This window comes from Quercus lobata, chromosome 7 (genome assembly GCF_001633185.2).
Source record: "Quercus lobata isolate SW786 chromosome 7, ValleyOak3.0 Primary Assembly, whole genome shotgun sequence".
In the NCBI taxonomy this organism is placed as follows: Eukaryota; Viridiplantae; Streptophyta; class Magnoliopsida; order Fagales; family Fagaceae; genus Quercus; species Quercus lobata.
The window spans coordinates 3,301,150-3,321,962 of record NC_044910.1 but is presented as its reverse complement, the minus strand read 5'-3'; the positions used below and the strand labels follow the sequence as shown (position 1 = coordinate 3,321,962).

Here is a 20,813-nt window from a genome sequence, read left to right as displayed (position 1 = left end):
AATCAGACGTATCGCACACTACAGTTGTAAAGGATAAATTTTCAATGAAAAAACGTGAGAGTTCGTTGGAGATAGCAGAGTTTTAGTTAAACTCTATTATGAACTATGAAGTAGAGTCATAGTTAAACTCTTTTATGTATCAAATGGTGGAATCCTTAAAATATAACTATGAATTAAACGCTTTTTAAGTATCAATGGTGGAATTGTTTGAGACTTAATTAAAAGAGTCCACATTCCACAGTCCTCAAGAACACAAACTTCAACCTCAGTCTCTCTCTCTGGAAGAGGCAATGTCAGACGACAACAAAAAAAACTGGGAATGTTTACCTGGTGAGATTGTAACTGATATTTTCCTACGCTTACCTATCAAATCCATCATTATCTGCACCTCCGTATCCAAAACTTGGAGAAGGCTAATCCAAAACCCCACCTTCATCTCCACACATCTCATCCACCACTCCAACACCAACCATAACTTTCTCCTTTCCAGGCCCTGCTTACAACAACATCAAGAATTCTACACATTGCATAACGAAGATGATCCTGATTTCACTCAACACACCAGGTTTGATTCCCCTTTCCATGCTCCAAAATCTAAGCACTATAACGGAACATTCCGTGTTGTCGGTATGTGTAATGGCCTGCTCTGCCTTGCCGATGATGATATACTCACAGACACTAATAAATTCTTTGTGTGGAACCCTTGTGTTAGAAAGTTTCTCAAACTTCCTGATCCCAATATTACCTCCTTCACATTGGGTGAGTTCACTGCCTCTATTGGTTTTGGATTTGATCCCAAAACTAATGACTATAAAGTGGTGATGGTCGCGACCTTACTGCATAGACTTCACCATAGTAGGTCTAGACCAATGGTCGCGGTTTATTCACTTTCCACTGGTAAATGGAGAATGTTTAAGGATCATGTTGTTCCCACATGTGCTGTACGTGGTCGTGAACCTCAAGCATTTGTCAATGGTGCTTTGCATTGGCTGGCTTGGAAGAGGACTAATGATCGCAAATTTCATCCTTTTGTTTTGGTGTTCGATTTGGGTGACGAGATCTTCCGTGAAATATCACTGCCAGAATTTCCAGGTTATACCCGTGAAAGTGTAGAGGCATTGGGCATTTCTGTTTCCGTGTATGGGAATTCCATCGCCTTGTTTCACAACGGATATTTTAGTTTTGAAAGGCAGCATTTTAGTGGTTGTCTCAACATATGGGTGATGAAAGAGTATGCTGTGGCTTCATCATGGACAAAAGTTTTAACTACAATTGATCAAGATCCTGGAGGGGGCGTACCAAGAGCATTAGGTTATAAGAGGAATGGTGAGGTTGTATTACTAAAGGATGGAGGACAGATCATCTTGTGGAATCCAGAGAGCCAAAATATTAAGCATCTTAGGATTACTGGATATCAGTATAGTTTTGTTGGTTCTTATGTTGAGAGTCTAGTTTTACTAGACAAATCCACCAAAGGTGTAGTTACATACTAAGGAAAATAGTTAAAGATGCATTAAATGCTTTTTTTTTAATGGTTTATGGTTTTGTTGGTTTGCCTCCATTGTAGCTCACTGATACATATAGTCCGTTTTAGCCTTGTATTTTCAGGAATTGAAAAATGTTGATGGACCAAGCAATACTAGGTTCGTAAGAGTAATTTCTATTAGAAGCAATGAGATCTGTCATCATTTATGATTGTTGCCTTGCAAGAAATTATGGTTCAGTTTGTGGTTTTTGCATATATTTTATTATTTGTCAAGTTATCTAAGTATGCTTAACTTTTTCACTAGTTTCTCTGATGAGAATTATCAGTAATCTTATTATTCCAAATCTAATTAAATTCTCTGTAGTCTGTACCAATTTGGGTGTTATATGCCTATTCTGTTGATTCTATGATGGGGAACTATAGAAGATGCATGTCTGATTTGGTTGTAGAAGTTATAAGAAAGACTTTTTCTTCTCTGAAATTTTGGAAGTTTGAGCCAATCATGTTGAACCTGGGATGAAGAGAGAGAGAAATGTACTCAGAAGAACCATTGGCTAGAACTTGACTTTGGAAAACTTCTGCAAGAGGACGAATACTTGATAAATGTGAACTTGGTTATTTTTTATGTTATGGAATGGGACAGGAAAATGGTTTCCTTCTTCTGGATTTGTTGAGCTGATTGACTTGTTACATCATACATGGTCTCAATTCTCCTGTTGATATTACTACTCTTAGAAGTCAAATTGCTAGTTTCCATATCTAAATGGTTCACCCAGTGAAGTTGTAGAATTGTCTGTTTAAAGTAATGATAAACTTATTTAGTATTTACACTCGGGGTAACTGTGCAGTTGCTCTTCAATAGTGGTGGGGAGTATTTTTTTTAGAAAGATGTTTGTTCACTTTACTATGTATTGCAGCATATTATAGTGCTTAGTTCGGATAGCTGCCTTGGTGAGCTTTCTGGCTTCGCTTTCCACTAGTTCTTTCTCTTCCTCTCTTCATCTCATTCTTTACTTTTCTACCTATTAATTGTTTAATCTTATTTCTATATATATTTTCAAAGTTCTTTTCTGCTCTCTCATTTAGTGATTCTTATACCAATGCAACACACCCATTAAATGCACTTTCGAGATTTTAGCACTTCTTTACAAATGTGTCTCAAATACTCGAGATGATAACAGCAGCCATAACTTTTTCTGCTTGGTAAGACAAAAGTGCATTGGTTGCGGTTGGTAGCAAGCAAAAGTCTTCGAGTGTCCTCCATCAATGAAGGTTACTTAGCTATTAGAGCATGCAACTCGTGCAATTTGTGTACATGTGTCCCCATTTATGTATTTATTTTGAAAATGAGAAAGATCTATATAATATCTAAAAGCATAAGCATAAGCATATTTATTGTTACACTCCTGTTGAGCTATACCAATATAGCATTTCGGTCCTCTCTCTCTCTCAAAAAAAAAAAAAAAAAAAAGATGCGTAACATTTCGGTCAGCTTCGATTCATTTGAATAAGTTTGGTCTAATTTAATTCAGTTCATTTGGTCCACTGTGGTCCATTCGGTCTAGTTCAGTCCATTTCTCTCCCTCAAGTCCTAGCTGTAAGATCAATTTTGTAAAGCTAAAATGTCATGCTCTTAATGTCCTTAACAAAAGGATACTATAAAATAATTGAAGACTAGAGTTTTGTTTATTTTTGTGAATAGCTGATTTTTGGCAAATGTTATGTCATACTTGAAGGCAACAGATGTTTTTGCACATGACCTTGCTATCTAATTGTTAGTCTCTCTCTCAAAAGGCTAAATCTACTGCTTTGTTTATTTATTTGGGTGATTGATTTTTCTAGATAAACTTTGGCTTTGGGATTATTTTTTTTCTACTAATAAAGTAGAGTCACACTTAGAAAGCGTTAGTTGATAAGTCATTTTATTTTATTTCTGTTAATATTGTTGATAGTGATCAACTTAGTTGTTGAACTGTGAGGTTTGCTAAGTTTTTTTTAGATAGCTTAATTTAGAAAATCTAGTATATTGTATCAACTATACTTTGTTAAAAAATAATCACATCATTTTAAAAAGGGTTTGGGACTTGACACTTGTAAATCATTATCTACTATTTTCATTTTTCACTTATATAAAAAAAAAAAGGTACAAGTTCTTATTAAAATATGAAGCCTTTAAGCTACTGCAATTGTCACCTCCTCACTTTACAAGTATTAGGTAGAATGTGAGGTTATGAGTTAAAAGACCAATTAAAAGGGTGAAGCCTTTGAAACTTGGCCAAAATTGCTCCTACTATGCAGATACTTTTTCACTTAATTGCCTGGGAAGATTATATACTATCATTGTTATACAACAGCCCCTTCCCCCTTTGCTCCTTTTAACAATGGTCAACAACATTCCAAGACATTGCAAAGTGATTGATATTGACCGCAGAGGCCGAAAGCATTTCTCAACCTTTATATGTTATCCATGTGGCTCTATAATGTATGAAATGGTTGATACTATGTTTTCAAAAAATCTTTGCTAACAACATAACTACCATGAAACTTTATATCCCAACTATGTGTGATTGACTTCACCAATCCTATTTCATAATTCAGCTTTCGTTGAATCTTAAGCTCTGATATCACTTAAAACCAAATTGACCTACACTTGTTTTGGCTTGTCGTAGCTCCTTCCTTCCACTTGAATTGTTTTGATGACACTTTTGGGAAAAAATTGGCTTTTGCCCATTTCAAAAAAACAATCCAGTATTTTGCCATCTTTCCCAAATTAATTAGGGAAATGCTCCTCTTTTAAAACTCGATTTTCTCAAAATCGAGTTAAGCCCTATAGTGACGTTTTTAAGGATCTTATAATGACGTTTTAAGGACCTATAGTGACGTTTTATAATCCGATTTCCATGAAGTCGAGTTATAGGTAAAAAAAAAAAGAAAAAAAATTGCATGTAACTCGACTTCATGGAGATCGGATTACAAAACATCACTATAGGTCCTTAAAACGTCACTGTAGGCTTCTTAAAACGTCACTATAAGGGTCTAGAATTTTTTTTTTTTTGTAACTCGATTTTGAAAAAATCGAGTTTTAAAAGAGTGACATTTCCCTAATTAGTTTGGAAAAGGGGACAAAATGCTAAATTTTTTTTTTGAAATGGGCATTTGCCCATTTTCTCCAACACTTTTGAGACAGTCTAAAAAGGCTTTTGCATTTAATATTTCCATTTTCCTGTTGGGTGGTATGTGGCATTTTTTTTAAGTATTATGCTAAACAAATTGCATTTTAGACTTTGACACCTGTACTTGTGTTCTTGTTTTAAAGGATCTTCCATGAACATTTTATGCTGAATAAGGCTGTATTAAGTTCCCATGGTTCCAGATTTTTATTTACATGACTTACATGCAGAGGTTATTTGGCACAAATCAGATACTACCATGCTTATCAGTTTGTTATAAGGTGCACCAGAATACCCAAAAAAGTATATATAAAAAAAATAAAAAATAAAAAAAAGATTTTACAATAATCAGATTATGGGCTATCAGTTCAAACTATCAAATTGAACTGTTGCTGAATTGATAAGCTGCAATGTTCAAGCCACAACATCGTTAGATGAGTGTGAATTGAAGGAAAATCTGCTGATTGGCTCCACTATGCAAACAAGGTTGTATGACGTACAATTCCTTCTACACATAATAGAATTCAGTATAATCACAATGTTAGCTTGCTAATAAAGCTTCTGTGCAAAGAACAAAGCATATAGACAATTTAAAATCTTTCATTGTGGTACACCATAATGAAGAGATTAGAGAAATTGGGTCTCTCATATATTGTAATTTCCCAAAACATAATACTTAGAATGGATTTAACATTCCTAATGCAAGACATTGTTCATTATCGGCAATTAAATGGATTGAACAATTGAAATTAGAGAAACATTCTGACCTACAGCATTTTAAAGCGATAGGAACATCCCATTTTGCAACAATAATCTCCCAAGAGCACCTTGTAGCAGAGTAGTAAAGGGAGGGGGAGGGGGGGGGGGGGAATATATATATATATATTCAAAATCATGTCAATTTTGCAAATATATAGATTTTATATTTCAGTGATATTAAGACTACAACTTGCAAGCTATGCAGTATGCACAGTCTAGGGCATTCTATTTTTCCATGCGTTTGATTTTAGTCCTAACAGTATAGCACCATGTTCACTTCACCCTCAAAGAAAATAATTAGATGGTAATATGAAATATGCAACTGTCTCTACTGCCCCCCCCCCCCCCCCTCTTTTTCTTGTTTTAACTTCCTACGAATAGAGACCTTTAGACCTGTTAGACAAGTGTAACTGTTATCAAGTTGAGTGAGTAAGAAGAAATTTTAAACAACTGGGCAAGTATATCCTTGTTTAAACACACTACATTGGTGAGCATCTTTATCACAATGCAGCATGGCAAACAAAACAAAATTCAATGCTTAATCATTTTTGTAATACATTGAAACCAAAATGCAGATCATCGAAAAATACTTATATAAGAATGGTGTAGCCACAAAAAGAGTGTAACATATAACTACAATCCATTCTGACATAATAAGCTAATTCAATACTAAGAAACTAGACACCATCAAAAAACATGGTTGAATTTTTTCTTTTGCTGAGTTAACGTCTGTTACTCATTTAGAGCTCATCACCTTGATCCATGAGGCCCTAAAATAATCTAAGAACTGTAAATGCATTCTTGTTATTTGTAATTTAACACCAGAAGTAGAAAAAATAATACAAATATTGGTTTAGGTTTAACCACACAGAAAAAACCTAAACCGATATTTGTGGTTTTTCAAAATGTACAAAATAAGTACTCCAAGCCTTTACCAAATGAACATGTGCATCAAGGAGATGGAGGATATTCCAATGCTAGCAATTATATAGAAAGAGAATATCTTGCTACTAAACAAAGAGCAATTGTAAAGAGAAGACATCATGTTCCAAAAGAAAATAATAGAGTAGAACTATCGCATATTATTCATAGCAAAGAAAAGAAAGCAAATACAATATGGAATCAATTATTCTTTACAACTAAAACAAAACATTTGAAAGTAAAACAGAATCCAACCAGAGTACCAAAAAACACTATTATGAGATAAGGTTTGTATCACCCGTCAAACATGATTTAGTAATACATCTATGGCTGTTAGCTAAAAGGCTGTTTAAAAAAATAAAAAAATACATCCCTGAGTGTTCAATGTGTCTTATTTGCAGGGTAATATCCCTTCCTCAACAATAATTTCTATCTATAACACCAATTTCCTCCTTTTTTTATAGTTAAAACAATGAGTGAGGGGATTTGAATCCTAGATGACTCTATAAGAAACAACAAGGTCCTCTTTCTTAAATTGCTTAAAAGAAACCTTTAACCATCCTCCACAAGATAACTTTTACCTAAAGTCACAAAGAAAAAGTGAGCTTTTTGGTAGGGTTTTCTGGTGAGTTGTGTTATGATTTTGGATTGAGTTCCACCTATACCATGTTGTTATCAGATTAGAGGGATGTCTAGTAATGAAAGGCTTCCCATGCGAACAGCCTATTGCTGCCTCTGAACCAGGAAAAGTTAGATGGAAAATAAACAACCTAAATAGGGGAAAGTAAAAGAAACTAGATGCAAAGGCTAGCATTCTCAATAATAACAAGAAAAATGCATGCAAAAACCACAAGCTGAACAACTTCTTGCCAAGCAACAATAAAATTATCACAGGTCACATTGCTTCGAACAAAAATAACTCTTATGAACCTAGGATTGCTTTGTTCATCAACCTGTTTTCAATTACAAAAAAATAAAAGGCTAAAGAGATGCTTACTATAGATGAACTTCAATAATTTTCCCTTCCAAATAAGGTAATATATTCATCAGTGAACTACAATGGAGGCAAAACTTCTTGAATGCTTGCATAGAAAAATTATCCAACTCAATGAGTGCTTATATATCTTTATAGAAAACATTAGAACAAAATGTTGTAACTTGAAGACAAATATAAACACTCAAAGCACTCACTGTAAGAATGAACTCATCAACAACTAGAAAACTAAAATATTCCATATAACAAAGAAGGGAAAAGGGAAAACCAATGGACGGCATATGGTATGATAGATGGCACCTAAAGGTACCAATATTGCAGACTTATGGTCCTTGATGAGTATGTATGTGAACCTCCAACACCTAGACATACAAAGGTTTCCGCATCATCCAAGGAGAAAATTGGTCTTGGCCAACAATTTCAGGTAACATGGTGATTTGGAGCTCAGTTGTGACTCTTGATGATATAAATGCTTTTTTTGAGAATAAAAATAAAAATAAAAGGGTCCATACATGCAATGTTCAACTAAATGCTAATTATGAACATAGTGAATTGGAAACCTGGAAAGGCAAGGAGGTCCACAAAGTACTTAAACATGGAAAGCAATTAGACAAGTTGCATGTGATGGATTGGTATGAGATCTTATTTGCTATGCTTAGTCTGTTGCAAAGTATTGTTATTTATACAGCTTGCTAGCCATTAGGAACAAGCTCCTCACTAGACAAAAATAAACATAATCAAGGTACCACTTGTCTTTTGAGTGTGATATTTCAAAGGAATTAGGTATGAATTCAAACGTCAACCTGCAGGTAATATGCACTTGGAACTATATTGGTTTAAGGGAGGAAAAAAATCAAAGGTAAGAGTTTATTAAAAAAAATTTACTAGAATGATTTAAGCAACTGTAATATATCATGTTCCAAACAATCGGTTAAGAGGGCTTCACGAAAATGGTAACAGAGTGGTGGCATAAAACAAGATTCCCATGATAGCAATTTTATAATAATAAGATATCTTGTTACTCAACAAAGGCAATTGTAAATACAAGACAATGAGTTCCAAAAGAAAATTAGACAGTACTTTATCACACAATTCATGTAAGAAAAGAACACAATTACAATATAACATCAACTGTACTTTACAACCAAACAAAACATTTGACAGTATAGCCAAAGACACCACAAAACACTTTATGAATTAATGTTTGTATCATCCATCAACATACTCTCATTAATACATCCCTAGCTGTTGTCTGTTAGCTAAGGGTATTTGAGAAAAATATATATATCCCTGACTATTCAATGTGACTTATTTGTAGTGTGCTATCCCTTCCTCAACAATAATTGATCACTCATATACTATTTTCACACATAACACCAATTTCCTCTTTATTAAATTACTTGAGACAAATTTTTAACCATCCCATCCTCAAAAAGATAGCTTTCACATAAAGAACAATCTAAGAACATTAGCACATTATAAGATGAAATAATTTTCAGCATTATACAGTACCAAGAAAGAGTTGTTAGCTTATCTTCTTGGTATATTTTTCTGGGGAGTTGTGTTAGGATTTTGGATTGATTTCCATCTTTATCTCATTGGTGTGGGATGAAAAGATGTCTACAAGGAAAGGCTTCCCATGCCTATTGCTGCCTCTGAGTATGGTAGTTTTAAGTTGATGTCTTCTATTTTCCTAGCTTTTCTCTTTATTGTTTCCACTGGTGTTAGCTTTTGCATCTACTTAGAACAATTGTGTAATAGAAATGGAATCAACAAAACAATACACCTTAACATAACTGCGTTATTGGGACTAAAAAAAATTAATGCAAATCATGCTAAGGAAGGAATGATAACAAAATAGTGCCTAAAGAAGAGTATAAACTGGTCATTTCAATTCTTAATAAGCAAGCAATACTTGCTGGAGGGCTGCTTTCTCAATAAACATTGTTCTATGGGAATATTTTACAGTAAGAAGATATGTATCTAAGGCAATAGAAGATTTAAAAATTTACAAGAAAAAATTTTAGCACAAACAGATTACAGATCAAAGTTTTTTTAAGAAATCAGCTTTATTAATATGAAGAAAGAAAATAGAGTGACTTGTCAAAAAAAAAAATAGAGTGATAACATCACAGCACACAAGAAGTGTACTAGCAGTGCATCAAACTAAAGAGAAGTATAGCAGTCAACTTAATCTAACAAACTTGAGAAGGAATGGCTACTCATAGAAGTAATCTATTCGTATAGAGTGAGCAGAATGATTCGCCTCACCACCACCACTATCAAAGTTGACATAATGAGATTCTTTTTAAATGAATAATACAACAAGATCATTAAGAACAATTAGTATGAGTGTGATAGCATGAAGTTAAAAGCAGTCAACGGTCACCATAAAATTCCCAGCAAAGAAAAGTTTGAGCTCTTTTATGTATACATTGTAAATCATAAGTGGCAGGAAATATGAACTTCTCGTGATAACTTCTCTTTATTATAAAGTAATAAATGATTAATTTTAAAGAAAAATTGAAATGAGGACAAAGAATTTTAAGTGTACAGGCTATGTACTCAACTATCCTTGATAAACTACTTATCCTAAAGAAAAACACTTAATTAAAGTAATCAACCATCAATAACAAGAATTTATAGAGTAGTGCCATGTTGAGCAGTATATATTCACATCTTAAATAAAGAACAAATGAATTAGTATAAAGAGATAAATTTAAAAAAGAAGGCCTGAAATGCATCTTACCTACATTCCTCAGTATGTGATTGGCAGCTTTGTCAAGCAAAACTAGACTCTCAACATAAGCGTCAACAAAATTATAATTATATCCAATAAGCCTAAGATCCTTAATTTCTTGGGTCTTAAGATCCTGTGACATAAGGTGTCCTCCATTCATTTCCAAAACAATCCTGCCATTCCTCATAAAACCTACTGCCTTTGGTATGTAGTTTGTTGAAGCAAAGCCACCTTGATAAGTCATAGGTAAACTTAAAGCTTTGGTCCACGAGGAAACAACACCATAGTGTTTCATCACCCATATGTTGAGACGAAGACTACTATAGTCGTCATGAAACAAGGCAATGGAATTCCCATATATGGAAACATAAGCACACAGAAAACCGTCATGGGTGTAAGGTGGAAGTTCTTCTGGCAGCAGTATCTCGCGGAAGACCTCATCCCCCAAATCAAACACCAAAACAAAATGATGTGCTTTGTTAACGTTAACAGCCCTGAAAGCAACCCAATGCAGAGCCCCATTGAGAAACGCCCGCGGCTGACGAGGGCCTAAGGCGCATTGGGGAACCAAACCAGAGCTAAGCATTCTCCATTCACCAGTGGAGAGTGAGTAAATCTCAACCTCGGTTCTCGGGTTTGTGCAGGCAAAGGTCAAAAGCCTCACCACTTTATAATCATTAGTTGTGGGATCAAATCCAAAACCAATAGTGGCGTAGAAGTCAGAGTCAATGTGTGTAGCGCACCTGACATTGGGATGAGGAAGTTGTAGAAACTTTCTAACACATGGGTTCCACAGAAAAAACCTGTCAGTGTTGAAATCGAATATATCATCGGCAAGGCAGAGCAGGCCGTTACAAGTACCCACCACACGGAATATATGATTACTGGGTTCAAACCTGGTGAGTTCTTCAGTGAAACCATCATCATCATCTTCTTTATACAATAAGTAGACTTCTTTGTTGTTAACTGTGGATTCAGGATTAGCTGGTTGTGTGACCAATTTGAAAAGGAGGAGGTTGTGGTTGTTGTTGTTGTTGGTGTTGGTGTAGGAGTGGTGGAGATGGGTGGAAATGAAAGTGGAGTTTTGAATTAGAGAGTTCCAAGTTTTTGAGACTGAGGTGCAGATAATGATGGATTTGATAGGTAGGCTTAGGAAAATATGGGTTAGAATCTCATCAGTTAAAGAATCCCATCTCTCCTCGTTGTCTGACATTGCTGCTTTCACAGAGAAATGGAGTGGAGAGTAGGCAAGAAGGACGAAGTCTGTGGACTGACAACGTTTGGACTTCTTTTTAGAGTGTACAGTACATTTTAAAAGAATCAGACAACGTTTAGACTTCTTTTTAAATAAATAAATAAATTCGTGGAAAACGTGATTTGGATATTTTATGGATTTTTTTATCCAAAAAAAAAAAAAAAAACCTAGTATATAAATATATAAATTACATATATTATGCCGCTCCCTATTTTTAGGGTCTGTTTGGATACCGCTGAAAACTGAAAACTGAAAAATACTATAACAAAATAATTTTTAAATGTGTGAATAGTACCGTGAGACCCATTTTTAATGAAAAAGTTGCTGAAAAGTGAAATTTGTAGGTCCATGAACAGTACATGATGTGTACTAATTGGCTGAAAAAAGTTTGGAAAGTCAAAATTTGCGGTTACTGTTCATTGAACAGTACATAAACAGTAACCGCAAATCTAAAAAATGCGTGAAAAAAAAAAAAAAAAAGCTGAAAAACACAAACGTGCTAGTTTTCAGCGCAATCCAAACGCAGCTTTAGTCTCTCTTTGTATTCTTACCAAATAAATAAGAGTTGTACTAGTGCCACATAAAATGGTATAATTTGTGTCACAACTCGCCCACATGACAGGTTATGAGTGGTAAAGAGGTGATGGTAGGTTTATGTAGAGTCACTTTTCTACCACTCACAACTCGTTATCTGGGTGAGATGTGACACAAGCATTATTTAATAAATAAATAAAGTTTAGATACAAATTAGTTGTAATTAATTGATACAATACTTACTTAAAAAGTTTAAATGATTACCTATTTTAAAAATCTAACTATTGGATTACATATTTTTTATGTTCTTAACAATCATGTCAAATTTTATTTCAATCAAATATTATTTACTATTTAATCCATTAACTTATTTTTTATGCATAATTTTATACTACAAATATTGAAATGTAAACATTTAATTAATGAGAAAACTATTGATATTTGATTTTCTAAAAATTTTGCAAGTATGAAAGATATCAGAAGAAAATATAATTTAATAATAGATTTGTCAAAATTTTCATTTTGTGGTAACAAGATATTGAATGGAGTTGTCCAAAAAAATATAATATACCAAAAGATTAATTTTTACATTTGGTCCATTTTGGTCCAGCTAAAGAGTGTCCCAAGAGTTAAGACATTCCCTATTCTATTCTTATGTGTCATTGACATTAATGATCTGTTCTAGACTTTAAAAGGTCTCTCATCATTATAGATGATCCTCCCTTTCTCATCCTCATGGATTTAATCCATCTCAATTACGTCTAACAGCGTTGATAGTGTGTTGTTCGTTAGCAGTTGGCATCAATTGTTTTATGTTTAAAAAGTAAAAACCTCACTTGCGTGGAGTTCAAATGATAGCCTATTGGTGATGGCTTCCTTTGATTCAAAGCCCAATCCCCCTCCCTCATTCTATGCCTATGTAAAAATAGAAAAAGAAAAAGACTCTTTTGTATTACTTATCTTGGAAATTTTAGAAATAAAAATAGTAAAAAAAAAAAAAATTTACAAAGATCCTGAAAACTCCTCTTTTTTTCATTATGTATTTACGTTCAATCAAGCTTACCATCTTCCACCACATATTGAGGTACATAGAATTTTCAATATGTACATATATCTCTTAAGCATTTCACAGTATTGTTCAGTTCTAGCATAACTTCAGAGGAGAGCACTATTGGTTGTAATCAATACGTTGTCATGAAAATACCCAGCTTCCTTTTCTTTCTTAAAACACTTACCCTTATTATTACTAATTTCCTTTTGACTTCGATCCAATAACATCAGGTTTTTAATTCCATGCACTGAGTTAAAATGGAAAATCAGTAGAGATAGATATATTTTATATATATAATAAGGGTATCACTTGTGATATCTCCAAGGTACTATGGAACTAGACAGGTTTAAAAGGTAAAAAAATTCAAAGGTAAGTTTATTTCTAATGTTACTAGAACGGCTTAAGCAGCTGTAATATATCATGTTTGGACAAATGGAACAGGGGGTTTCATGAAAATGGTTACAAGAATTTTGGCATAAAACATGCTTGTGGCTTCAACCCCCAACCCCCCAAAAAAAAAAAAAAAAAAAAAAAAAGATTTTAAGGCCAGCATAATTGGTGTTTCCAAACTCATTCACAGGAAATTAAAGAGAGGCAAAATAATATTTTTAAAAAAATGAAATTAAATGGCATCAACAAAACAATACATCTAAGCATAACTATTTTATTGGGACAAAATTTTTTTACACAAATCATGCTAAGGAAGGAAAGATAACAAAATAGTTTCCGAAGAAGAGTACAAACAGTTCATCTTCAATTCCATCACCCAAAAGCAAGCAATACTTGCTGGAGACCCACTTTCTCAATGAACAGGGCCCAATGGGAATGTTTTCCAATAAGAAAATAGGAATATACGGCAATAGAAGATTTAAAAGGTACAAGCAAAATCTTTAGCATAAACATATAACAGTTGACAGTCAACAAAATGAGAAACTTTTTAAATAAATAATACAAGGAGATCATGAAGAACATTTAGTATGAGTGTGAAAACATGAAGCAAAAAGAGGTTACCATAAAATTGCCAACAAAGAAAATTTTGAGCACATCTATCTAGGGGCGTAGACAGGATTTTTAGTTTAGAGGGACCGAATTACATATTCATACATACATTTACACAGCTACATTTTTACCCCCTAACATTAAATTACCCTCTACTTTTTTTTCATTCAACATGTAGTCTAGATCAAGCATTGAAAAACAATTGGAAACTTAACAACAACAATAACAATAAAAGACTTAGTCCCAAATTGAAAATTAAATATAAAAATTATATGTGTGTGTGTGTCCAAGAGAAAATTGCTTTTTAAGTATTGTCACTCCCTAACATTACATATCCTCAATGTAGTTTTTTTTTTTTTTTCATTTGATGCTTTGTGACTAACTAATTAAGTATTGACAAACAATTTGAAACTTAACAAAAACAGCAAAAAGACTTAGTCTCAAATAGAATAACTCATAAGAGAAATTTATTTTATTAAAAACTTACTATCTAAACTCAACAAACAAAACTTACCAATTAAGAGAGGAAAAAACTAAAAATTTGAAAGTAACAACTATTTATGTTACAAGGTGGATAGTTTGTTGTTCTTAACAACTATTTTTTGGAACCCAACAATTAGTTGTTCAATTCTTTTTTGCGGGGCCTAGCTCTTATTTTTTGGAGGGGCCAAATATTGATTTTAAGGTCTAATATTTTAAACAATTGCAAAATATACATACATTGCAAAGTGCAGCTCCGCCCCTGCATCTATCTATACGTTGTAAATCATAAGTGGCAGGAAACATGAACTGGGCTTGATAAATAAGCTTGCTCAAAGTAGATAACCAATACTGACCACCTCTTTCATTATATAAGTAGTAAATGATTATATTGAAGAAAATTTGAAATGAGGACAAAATATTTTAAGTATACAATGCTATGTAGTCAACTATTGCCTTAATATAATCGACAGTAACCACAGCCAAGATGAATTAATTTTTTTAAAGATAAAGCCACTTAAGTAAGTCAATCAATCAGGAAAAAAAAAAGGAGAGTTAATAGAACAGTTCCATATCAAACAGTATATATTCATACCTAATGTATGATATGCCAAGTATATAGAAAGAACAAAATGAAATGCATTGGTGGCTTTATTTATTTATTTTTATTAGTAAGTTACACATGCACACAATGAGTGTTGAACCCATTACCCCACACTCCAACTAGCACTTCTAAGGGAAGGAAGAACCAGTTGAGCGGGAGCTCATTCGCAACCCACGGCCTCACCTTTTAGGTTCAGCCAAAGCTGAATTTCTAAAGAATGGATATCTTTCCAACCCCAAGAGTTAAGAAGGCTTAACCCTGACACTAAAGATACTTTCCTTCTTACAATACTTAGCCATTAACACCTTAGAAAACAAAAAACTTGAATTAGAAATAATTCCCCAGAACCGCTATGCTACCAAAACTTTTTTTAGATGAGCAGCTAAAATTCCAGTTTATTATATGAATTTTCCTGATCCCTACATCATGTCCTCAGAAAAGATTCCAAATCATTCTGTCAATACAAATTGCATCATGCACTTTAACGCTTTGTTTAGTTAGGAAGGATTTGGGAAGAAAAGAAAAGAAAGGGAAGGAAAGGAAATAAAATCCTTTGTTTGGTTAGGAGGGATTGGTGTGAAGGAAAAGAAAATGAAGGAAACAAATTCCTCCATAGCCCACCACATTCTTTCCTCCCAAATTGGGAGAAAAATGAGAGAGTACTTATGGTGGGACCCACCAATAAGGTGTGTTTGCCTCCATTTTTCCCTTACAAACCAAACAAGGGAAAGGAAAAACTTTATCCTTTCTCTTCCCACTCCTCTCTCCTCTCTTCCCCCTTCCCCTTTCCCTTCCCTTCCCTTCCCTCCCTTTTGCTTTACCAAACACAGTGTAAAGCATGAAAAAAGGGTAAAAAGGCAATGAGCTCATAACAGTTATGATTAGAAATTTTACTATCTTCTTGAGAGTGAGACAACAATTTTGCCTTCCATCACTATGGCTTTTAAGCTACTTTGCAACTACAGATTTAAAAAGCTGTCATTTTCTGACCCATATCTAAGTTAGACCCAAATACTTACTAGGTCCATCAACTTTTTCCACTTTAAGAAGAGCTAACACAGGGTTACTCATTTAATAATACCTTGAAATTGTCCCTCCAGTAAGGCCAGAGACAAGGATATATATATATATATATATATATATAAACAAACATGCACAAAGACTCACATTCACATATATCAGCAGTCTATTTGACTTCCAAATTTCATACTAATGTAAACTAAAGATTTATAGGGAAAAGAAAAGAAAGAAAGAAAGAAACTCTGACATCGAAATGAAAGACAAAAAGTCCCTTTATATTTTTAATGACATATTCATACATTTCCGATTAGCCTGCTCAAATGATTTAGCAAGAGTCACAACTCTACTTATGCTTTTTGTCCCCCATAACATAGGGAACCTTTCTAAAGAAGAGCCCACTGGACTTGCCTCTAACCGATAAAACCTACAAGCAACTAACCTCGCCCTCCAGAACAAATTGTTAGGTAATCCAGGGGCATTCACCCTTGACAAGCTAAGCAGTTTATACCAATACTTTAAAAGCGTAATCTTCCAAATGGGAACCAATCAAGTGTTCAGACAAGCGAAGTAATCAGCATGTAAGCAGATTGGTAAATGTGTTATGTGTCCTATTTGGTCCCTTAGCAATTACAGTAGATCCAATACAATTCCAAAGCAATTCAACTAATTAACATCAATTGAAAAATAAGTTATTTGCCACTAGCTACAAAACTTGTTAGTCCACCACATAGAAAAATCTAAGCCAAAGGACCAACAGAAATTGACACAAACTTATCACATCCATGAGGAAATTTAAGGATTCAGGTATTAAGAGTCATCATAAAAATCAATTGAATTGCTTGAGCTGGTAACCATCACCCGAGCTTTATGAACCAAGTCTCAAATAAGGATAGTGAAATCCCAGTTTCTTTCTCAAGTCAATGAACAAACAAAAAATATCTTAAGAGTTTTCAGTTGCCAATTCCCAAATTCCATAAGATGACGAAAACTTCGTCAAAATGGGCCTTGAGCCACTAGTATTAGTAACAAAAATCCAGTTCAACTAAGGCCAAATGCTAGTCCCGTGTAGCTAAGTTTGTGGTAAGGAATGACAAAACCAAACTAACATTATACTTAAGCAATAATTCACACCAAAGTCCTTGATGAGAACACTAGAAAAGGAACTTCCATAAACTTACGTGTTGACGGTGTTGGAAGTGCCCTCATTAGCAAGGATCATAAAATCAGAAAATTTAAGCAGTATGTTATTCATAACTACTTACAAGAGTTGAACAAATGTGCAAAATACAAACAGAATTTTCAGTATTTATCAATTTATTGGTGTAGTTACCATAGAATTACAAATGATTGTCATAGACTATTTGCAATTACCCTCGAGGCCATTGTAGCTAAAGTAAAGAGTAAATATTTTCTTACATCATGTAGACATTATCATCAATCTTGATCAATCCAGTTCTTATCGTCCTTAGTTCATAGTGTTACATAGAGTAACATAGAAATGGGGTTTTAGTTTTAAACTAGATTTTGTGAGAATCAAGTTATATTTCTTTGTAAGTATGGAAGTTTTAAGTGGATGTCTTCTATTTACCTGGTTTTTCTCTTTATTGTATCCACTAGCGCCAGCCTTTTGCTTCTAACTCACTCAATTGTGCAATAGAAAATACTAACTCATTCACAACAGATTGAGAGAGGGAAAAGGGAAAAAAAAAAAAAAAAAAAATCAGAGCGCAATGGAGTCAACAAAACAATGCATCTAAACATATGTACTATATTGGCACTAAAAAACCACAATGTAAGTAGAGATGGCAATTTAGATCCGACCCGTGGATACCCGGTCCGGCCCGACCCTAATGGGCCGGATTTTACCCGGCCCGATAAAGAATAGGGTCAGGTATGGGTTTTAAAAAAAAAACCCAAAGCAGATCCGGGTCGGGTCCGAGTTTTATTAAAAATCCGAAACCCGACCCGGTTAAGATCCGGTTAAGACCCGGTTACCATAAAAATTACTAAAAAACCCCCCTATATATATATAGCTAAACAGAACACAAACCCTAACTCCCTCATTTCTCAGCTCACGCCTCCAGCCTCCTCACCCTCACTCCCTCATTTCTGCTCAAACCTTTTCAGTCCTCACCCTCATCCTTTACTGCCTTACACAGCACACGACCTCACACCTCACGTAGCCACGCTCTGTCTCACGGCCTCACACCTCACGCTTCGTCTCACGCTCCGTCTCACGCATGGTCGTCGCCCCCCTCACGGACTCACTCTCACCCACCCTCACGACCTCACTCTCACTCTCCAGGCACAGCCGATCGCACCAGATCCTTCAAAGCCCAGCGGATGTTTTTCCTTGTTGGCTGATTGTAAGACTCATCTAGTCATCTGTGTCAATCAAAACAGTGATGTCTTCCTCCGACGATCTATGCAACCTAGCCTCAGCTGCGCACGCCGCCGTGGCGCGTATGTCGCTCGGCGACATCAACGAGACGACAACGGTATCAGATACGAAAGAATCAAAATAGGGATTTATTTATTTTTTTTTCTATTTGTGATTTGTGTTTTTTTTTCTTTTAGTAAAAATTATGTATTAACAGAGAAGAGCAAAAAATCAAGCTGATTTGTGTTTCTGTTCATGTTTGGGATTGTGATTTGTATTTTTTTTTTTTTTTATGGTGAAAAATTTGTATTAACAAAGAAGAGAAAAAAAAGAAAAAAGAAAAAAAAAAGAACTGATTTGTTTCCTCTTTTTTTTACAAAAAAAAAAAAAAAAGGAAAAAAAATCTTACACTATGTCATAATGCATATGCTTATACTCAAGATCTTTACACAAGCTGATTTGGTGTGAGATTTTTTTTTCCCCTTCACATTTTAAGCTGGTTGGGCCTGTTTTTGGCATCTGGGCGTTAAAAAAAAATTGATAGTGATTGGGCCATGATTTGGTCCGAGAATTAGGCCCAAATTTGGCCTAGCTGGACGGGGCCCGCGGGGCCCGTGGAGCCCGGTGGGGGCGGGTCCGGGCCCCGGGAAAAAAACCCGTTTAGTAAACGGGCTGGGTCCGGGCCGTGGGTCTTGGCCCGCAGGTCGGGTCCGGGTATGGAAAAATCCGGCCCGAACCCGACCCGTTGCCATTCCTAAATGTAAGTCATGCGAAGGAAGGATAACAAAATAAATCTGGAAGAGGAGTATAAACTGGACATTTTTAAATCATATTTCTTAACCAACCAAGCAAGTAATACTGTGTAGTAAGCTGCTTATCAATGAACATGGTTCTATGGAAATGTTTTCAGTAAGTAGAAAAACATCTAAGGCGATAGAAGATTTAAAATGTACAAGAAAACCCTTAGCATAAACCAATCAATGTTGACAAAATGAGAAACTTTTTAAATAAATAATACAAGGAGAGCATGAAGAACATTTATTATCAATATTAAAACATGAAGTTAAAAGAGGTTAGAATAAAATTGCCAGCAAAGAAACAGTTGAGCCTATCAATCTAAAATTGTAAATTATAAGTGGCAGGAAACTTGAACTTTGCTTGATAAATAAGATCACTTAAAGTAGATAACCAACATTGACCACTTTCTTTTATAAGTAAGTAATAAACGATTATATTAAAGAAAATTTGAAATGAGGACAACAAACAATTTTTAGTATATATGCTATGTAGTCAACTTATCTATCCTTGATAAGCTATTTATCCTCAAGATAAAGCCACTTAATTAAGGTAATCAATCAGCAATAATAAGAATTCATAGAACAGTACCATATTGATATGCCAATTATATAAATATAAAAAACCCAAAAAAAAAGTGATTGATATGCATCTTACCTATTTTCCTCAGTATGTTGAGTAGACTCTCAACATAAGAGTCAACAAAATAATACTCATATCCTAAAAGCCTAAGATCCTTAAACTTTTGGGTTTCAAGATCCAGTAACACAAGCTCCCCATCCATTTCCAACACAACCTTGCCATTCTTCGTAACGCCAACTGGCTTCGGTATCTGTTTTCTTGTAAGGCAAACAACTTCACTGATCATAGTTAAACTCAAAGCATTGGTCCACGAGGAAACAACACCATATTGTTTCATCACCCACATATTGAGACAGAGACTTTCATACTCCTGGTAAAACAAGGCAGTGGAATTCCCATAAGCTGGAAGTTCTGACAGCAGTATTTCGCGGAACACTTCATCCCCCATATCGAACACCAAAATAAAAAGATGAGATTTTTAATCAGAATTTGTCTCGACAGCAACCCAATGCAGAGCCCCATTAACAGTTGAGTGAAAATCAGCATCTGGGTCATCATCATTTTTGTTATGCAATGCGTAGACTTCTTTGTTATTGTCATTTGTGATGAAATCATAAGTAAAAAAAAAATCCACCTTTTTTTTTTTTTTTGCCAACCTTAAGAGGAGGAGTTTTTTGTTTTTGTTGTGGAAGTGGTGGAGAATGGAGATGGGTGTAAATGAAAGTTGGGTTTTGGAATTGGGATTTCCATGTTTTTGAGAATGAGGTACAGATTATTATGGATTTTATAGGTGGGCGAATGAAGACATGGGTTGGAATCTCAGCAGGTAAGGATTCTCATCTCTCTTCGTTGTCTGACATTGCTGCTTGCTTAGCTTCGGAAGAGAGAAAGCAAGAAGACGAAGGACTGTGGACTCTGGAGTGTGGAGTGTAGTCTGTGAAGAAGGGCTTTTGGAAATTTGGACGCAGCTAAGACCCACCTGAATGACCCATCCAAATGCAATGTTAGAATTAAAAAGTTTTTGATTATGAAATTTATAAGTT

General features: G+C 34.6%; 2 protein-coding genes across 3 annotated transcripts; one reads left to right on the top strand and one right to left on the bottom strand.

Moving 5' to 3' along the window:
* Nucleotides 1–231: 231 nt before the first annotated feature.
* LOC115954198 (F-box protein At3g07870-like) lies at nucleotides 232–1,726 on the top strand. The gene has a single exon (XM_031072109.1). It carries the CDS (start codon nucleotides 291–293, stop codon nucleotides 1,491–1,493), a length of 1,203 nt encoding a protein of 400 aa, XP_030927969.1. The 5' UTR covers nucleotides 232–290; the 3' UTR covers nucleotides 1,494–1,726.
* Nucleotides 1,727–5,066: 3,340 nt separating this feature from the next.
* On the bottom strand, nucleotides 5,067–11,332 carry LOC115954013 (F-box protein At3g07870-like). Of its 2 annotated transcripts, XM_031071862.1 has the most exons (3): nucleotides 10,967–11,332; nucleotides 10,080–10,873; nucleotides 5,067–5,164 (listed from the first exon to the last, which is right to left on the bottom strand). In XM_031071862.1, the coding sequence occupies exons 1-3, from the start codon at nucleotides 11,281–11,283 to the stop codon at nucleotides 5,130–5,132; spliced, it is 1,146 nt and encodes a 381-aa protein (XP_030927722.1). In that variant the 5' UTR covers nucleotides 11,284–11,332; the 3' UTR covers nucleotides 5,067–5,129. The 2 variants fall into 2 exon arrangements, with proteins under 2 accessions (XP_030927722.1, XP_030927721.1); XM_031071861.1 differs by having other exon boundaries at nucleotides 10,080–11,332.
* Between the last annotated feature and the right edge of the window lie 9,481 nt (nucleotides 11,333–20,813).

What these genes read in the sequence shown, in the direction of transcription:
- LOC115954198 (XM_031072109.1), top strand. Translation starts at nt 291, where the DNA reads ATGTCAGACGACAACAAAAAAAACTGGGAATGTTTACCTGGTGAGATT.
- LOC115954013 (XM_031071861.1), bottom strand. Translation starts at nt 11,283, where the DNA reads ATGTCAGACAACGAGGAGAGATGGGATTCTTTAACTGATGAGATTCTA. An exon ending in TCACATACTGAGGAATGTAG is followed by an intron (nt 5,165 to 10,079) that starts GTAAGATGCATT and finishes TATTATGTGTAG; the next exon opens with AAGGAATTGTACGTCATACA.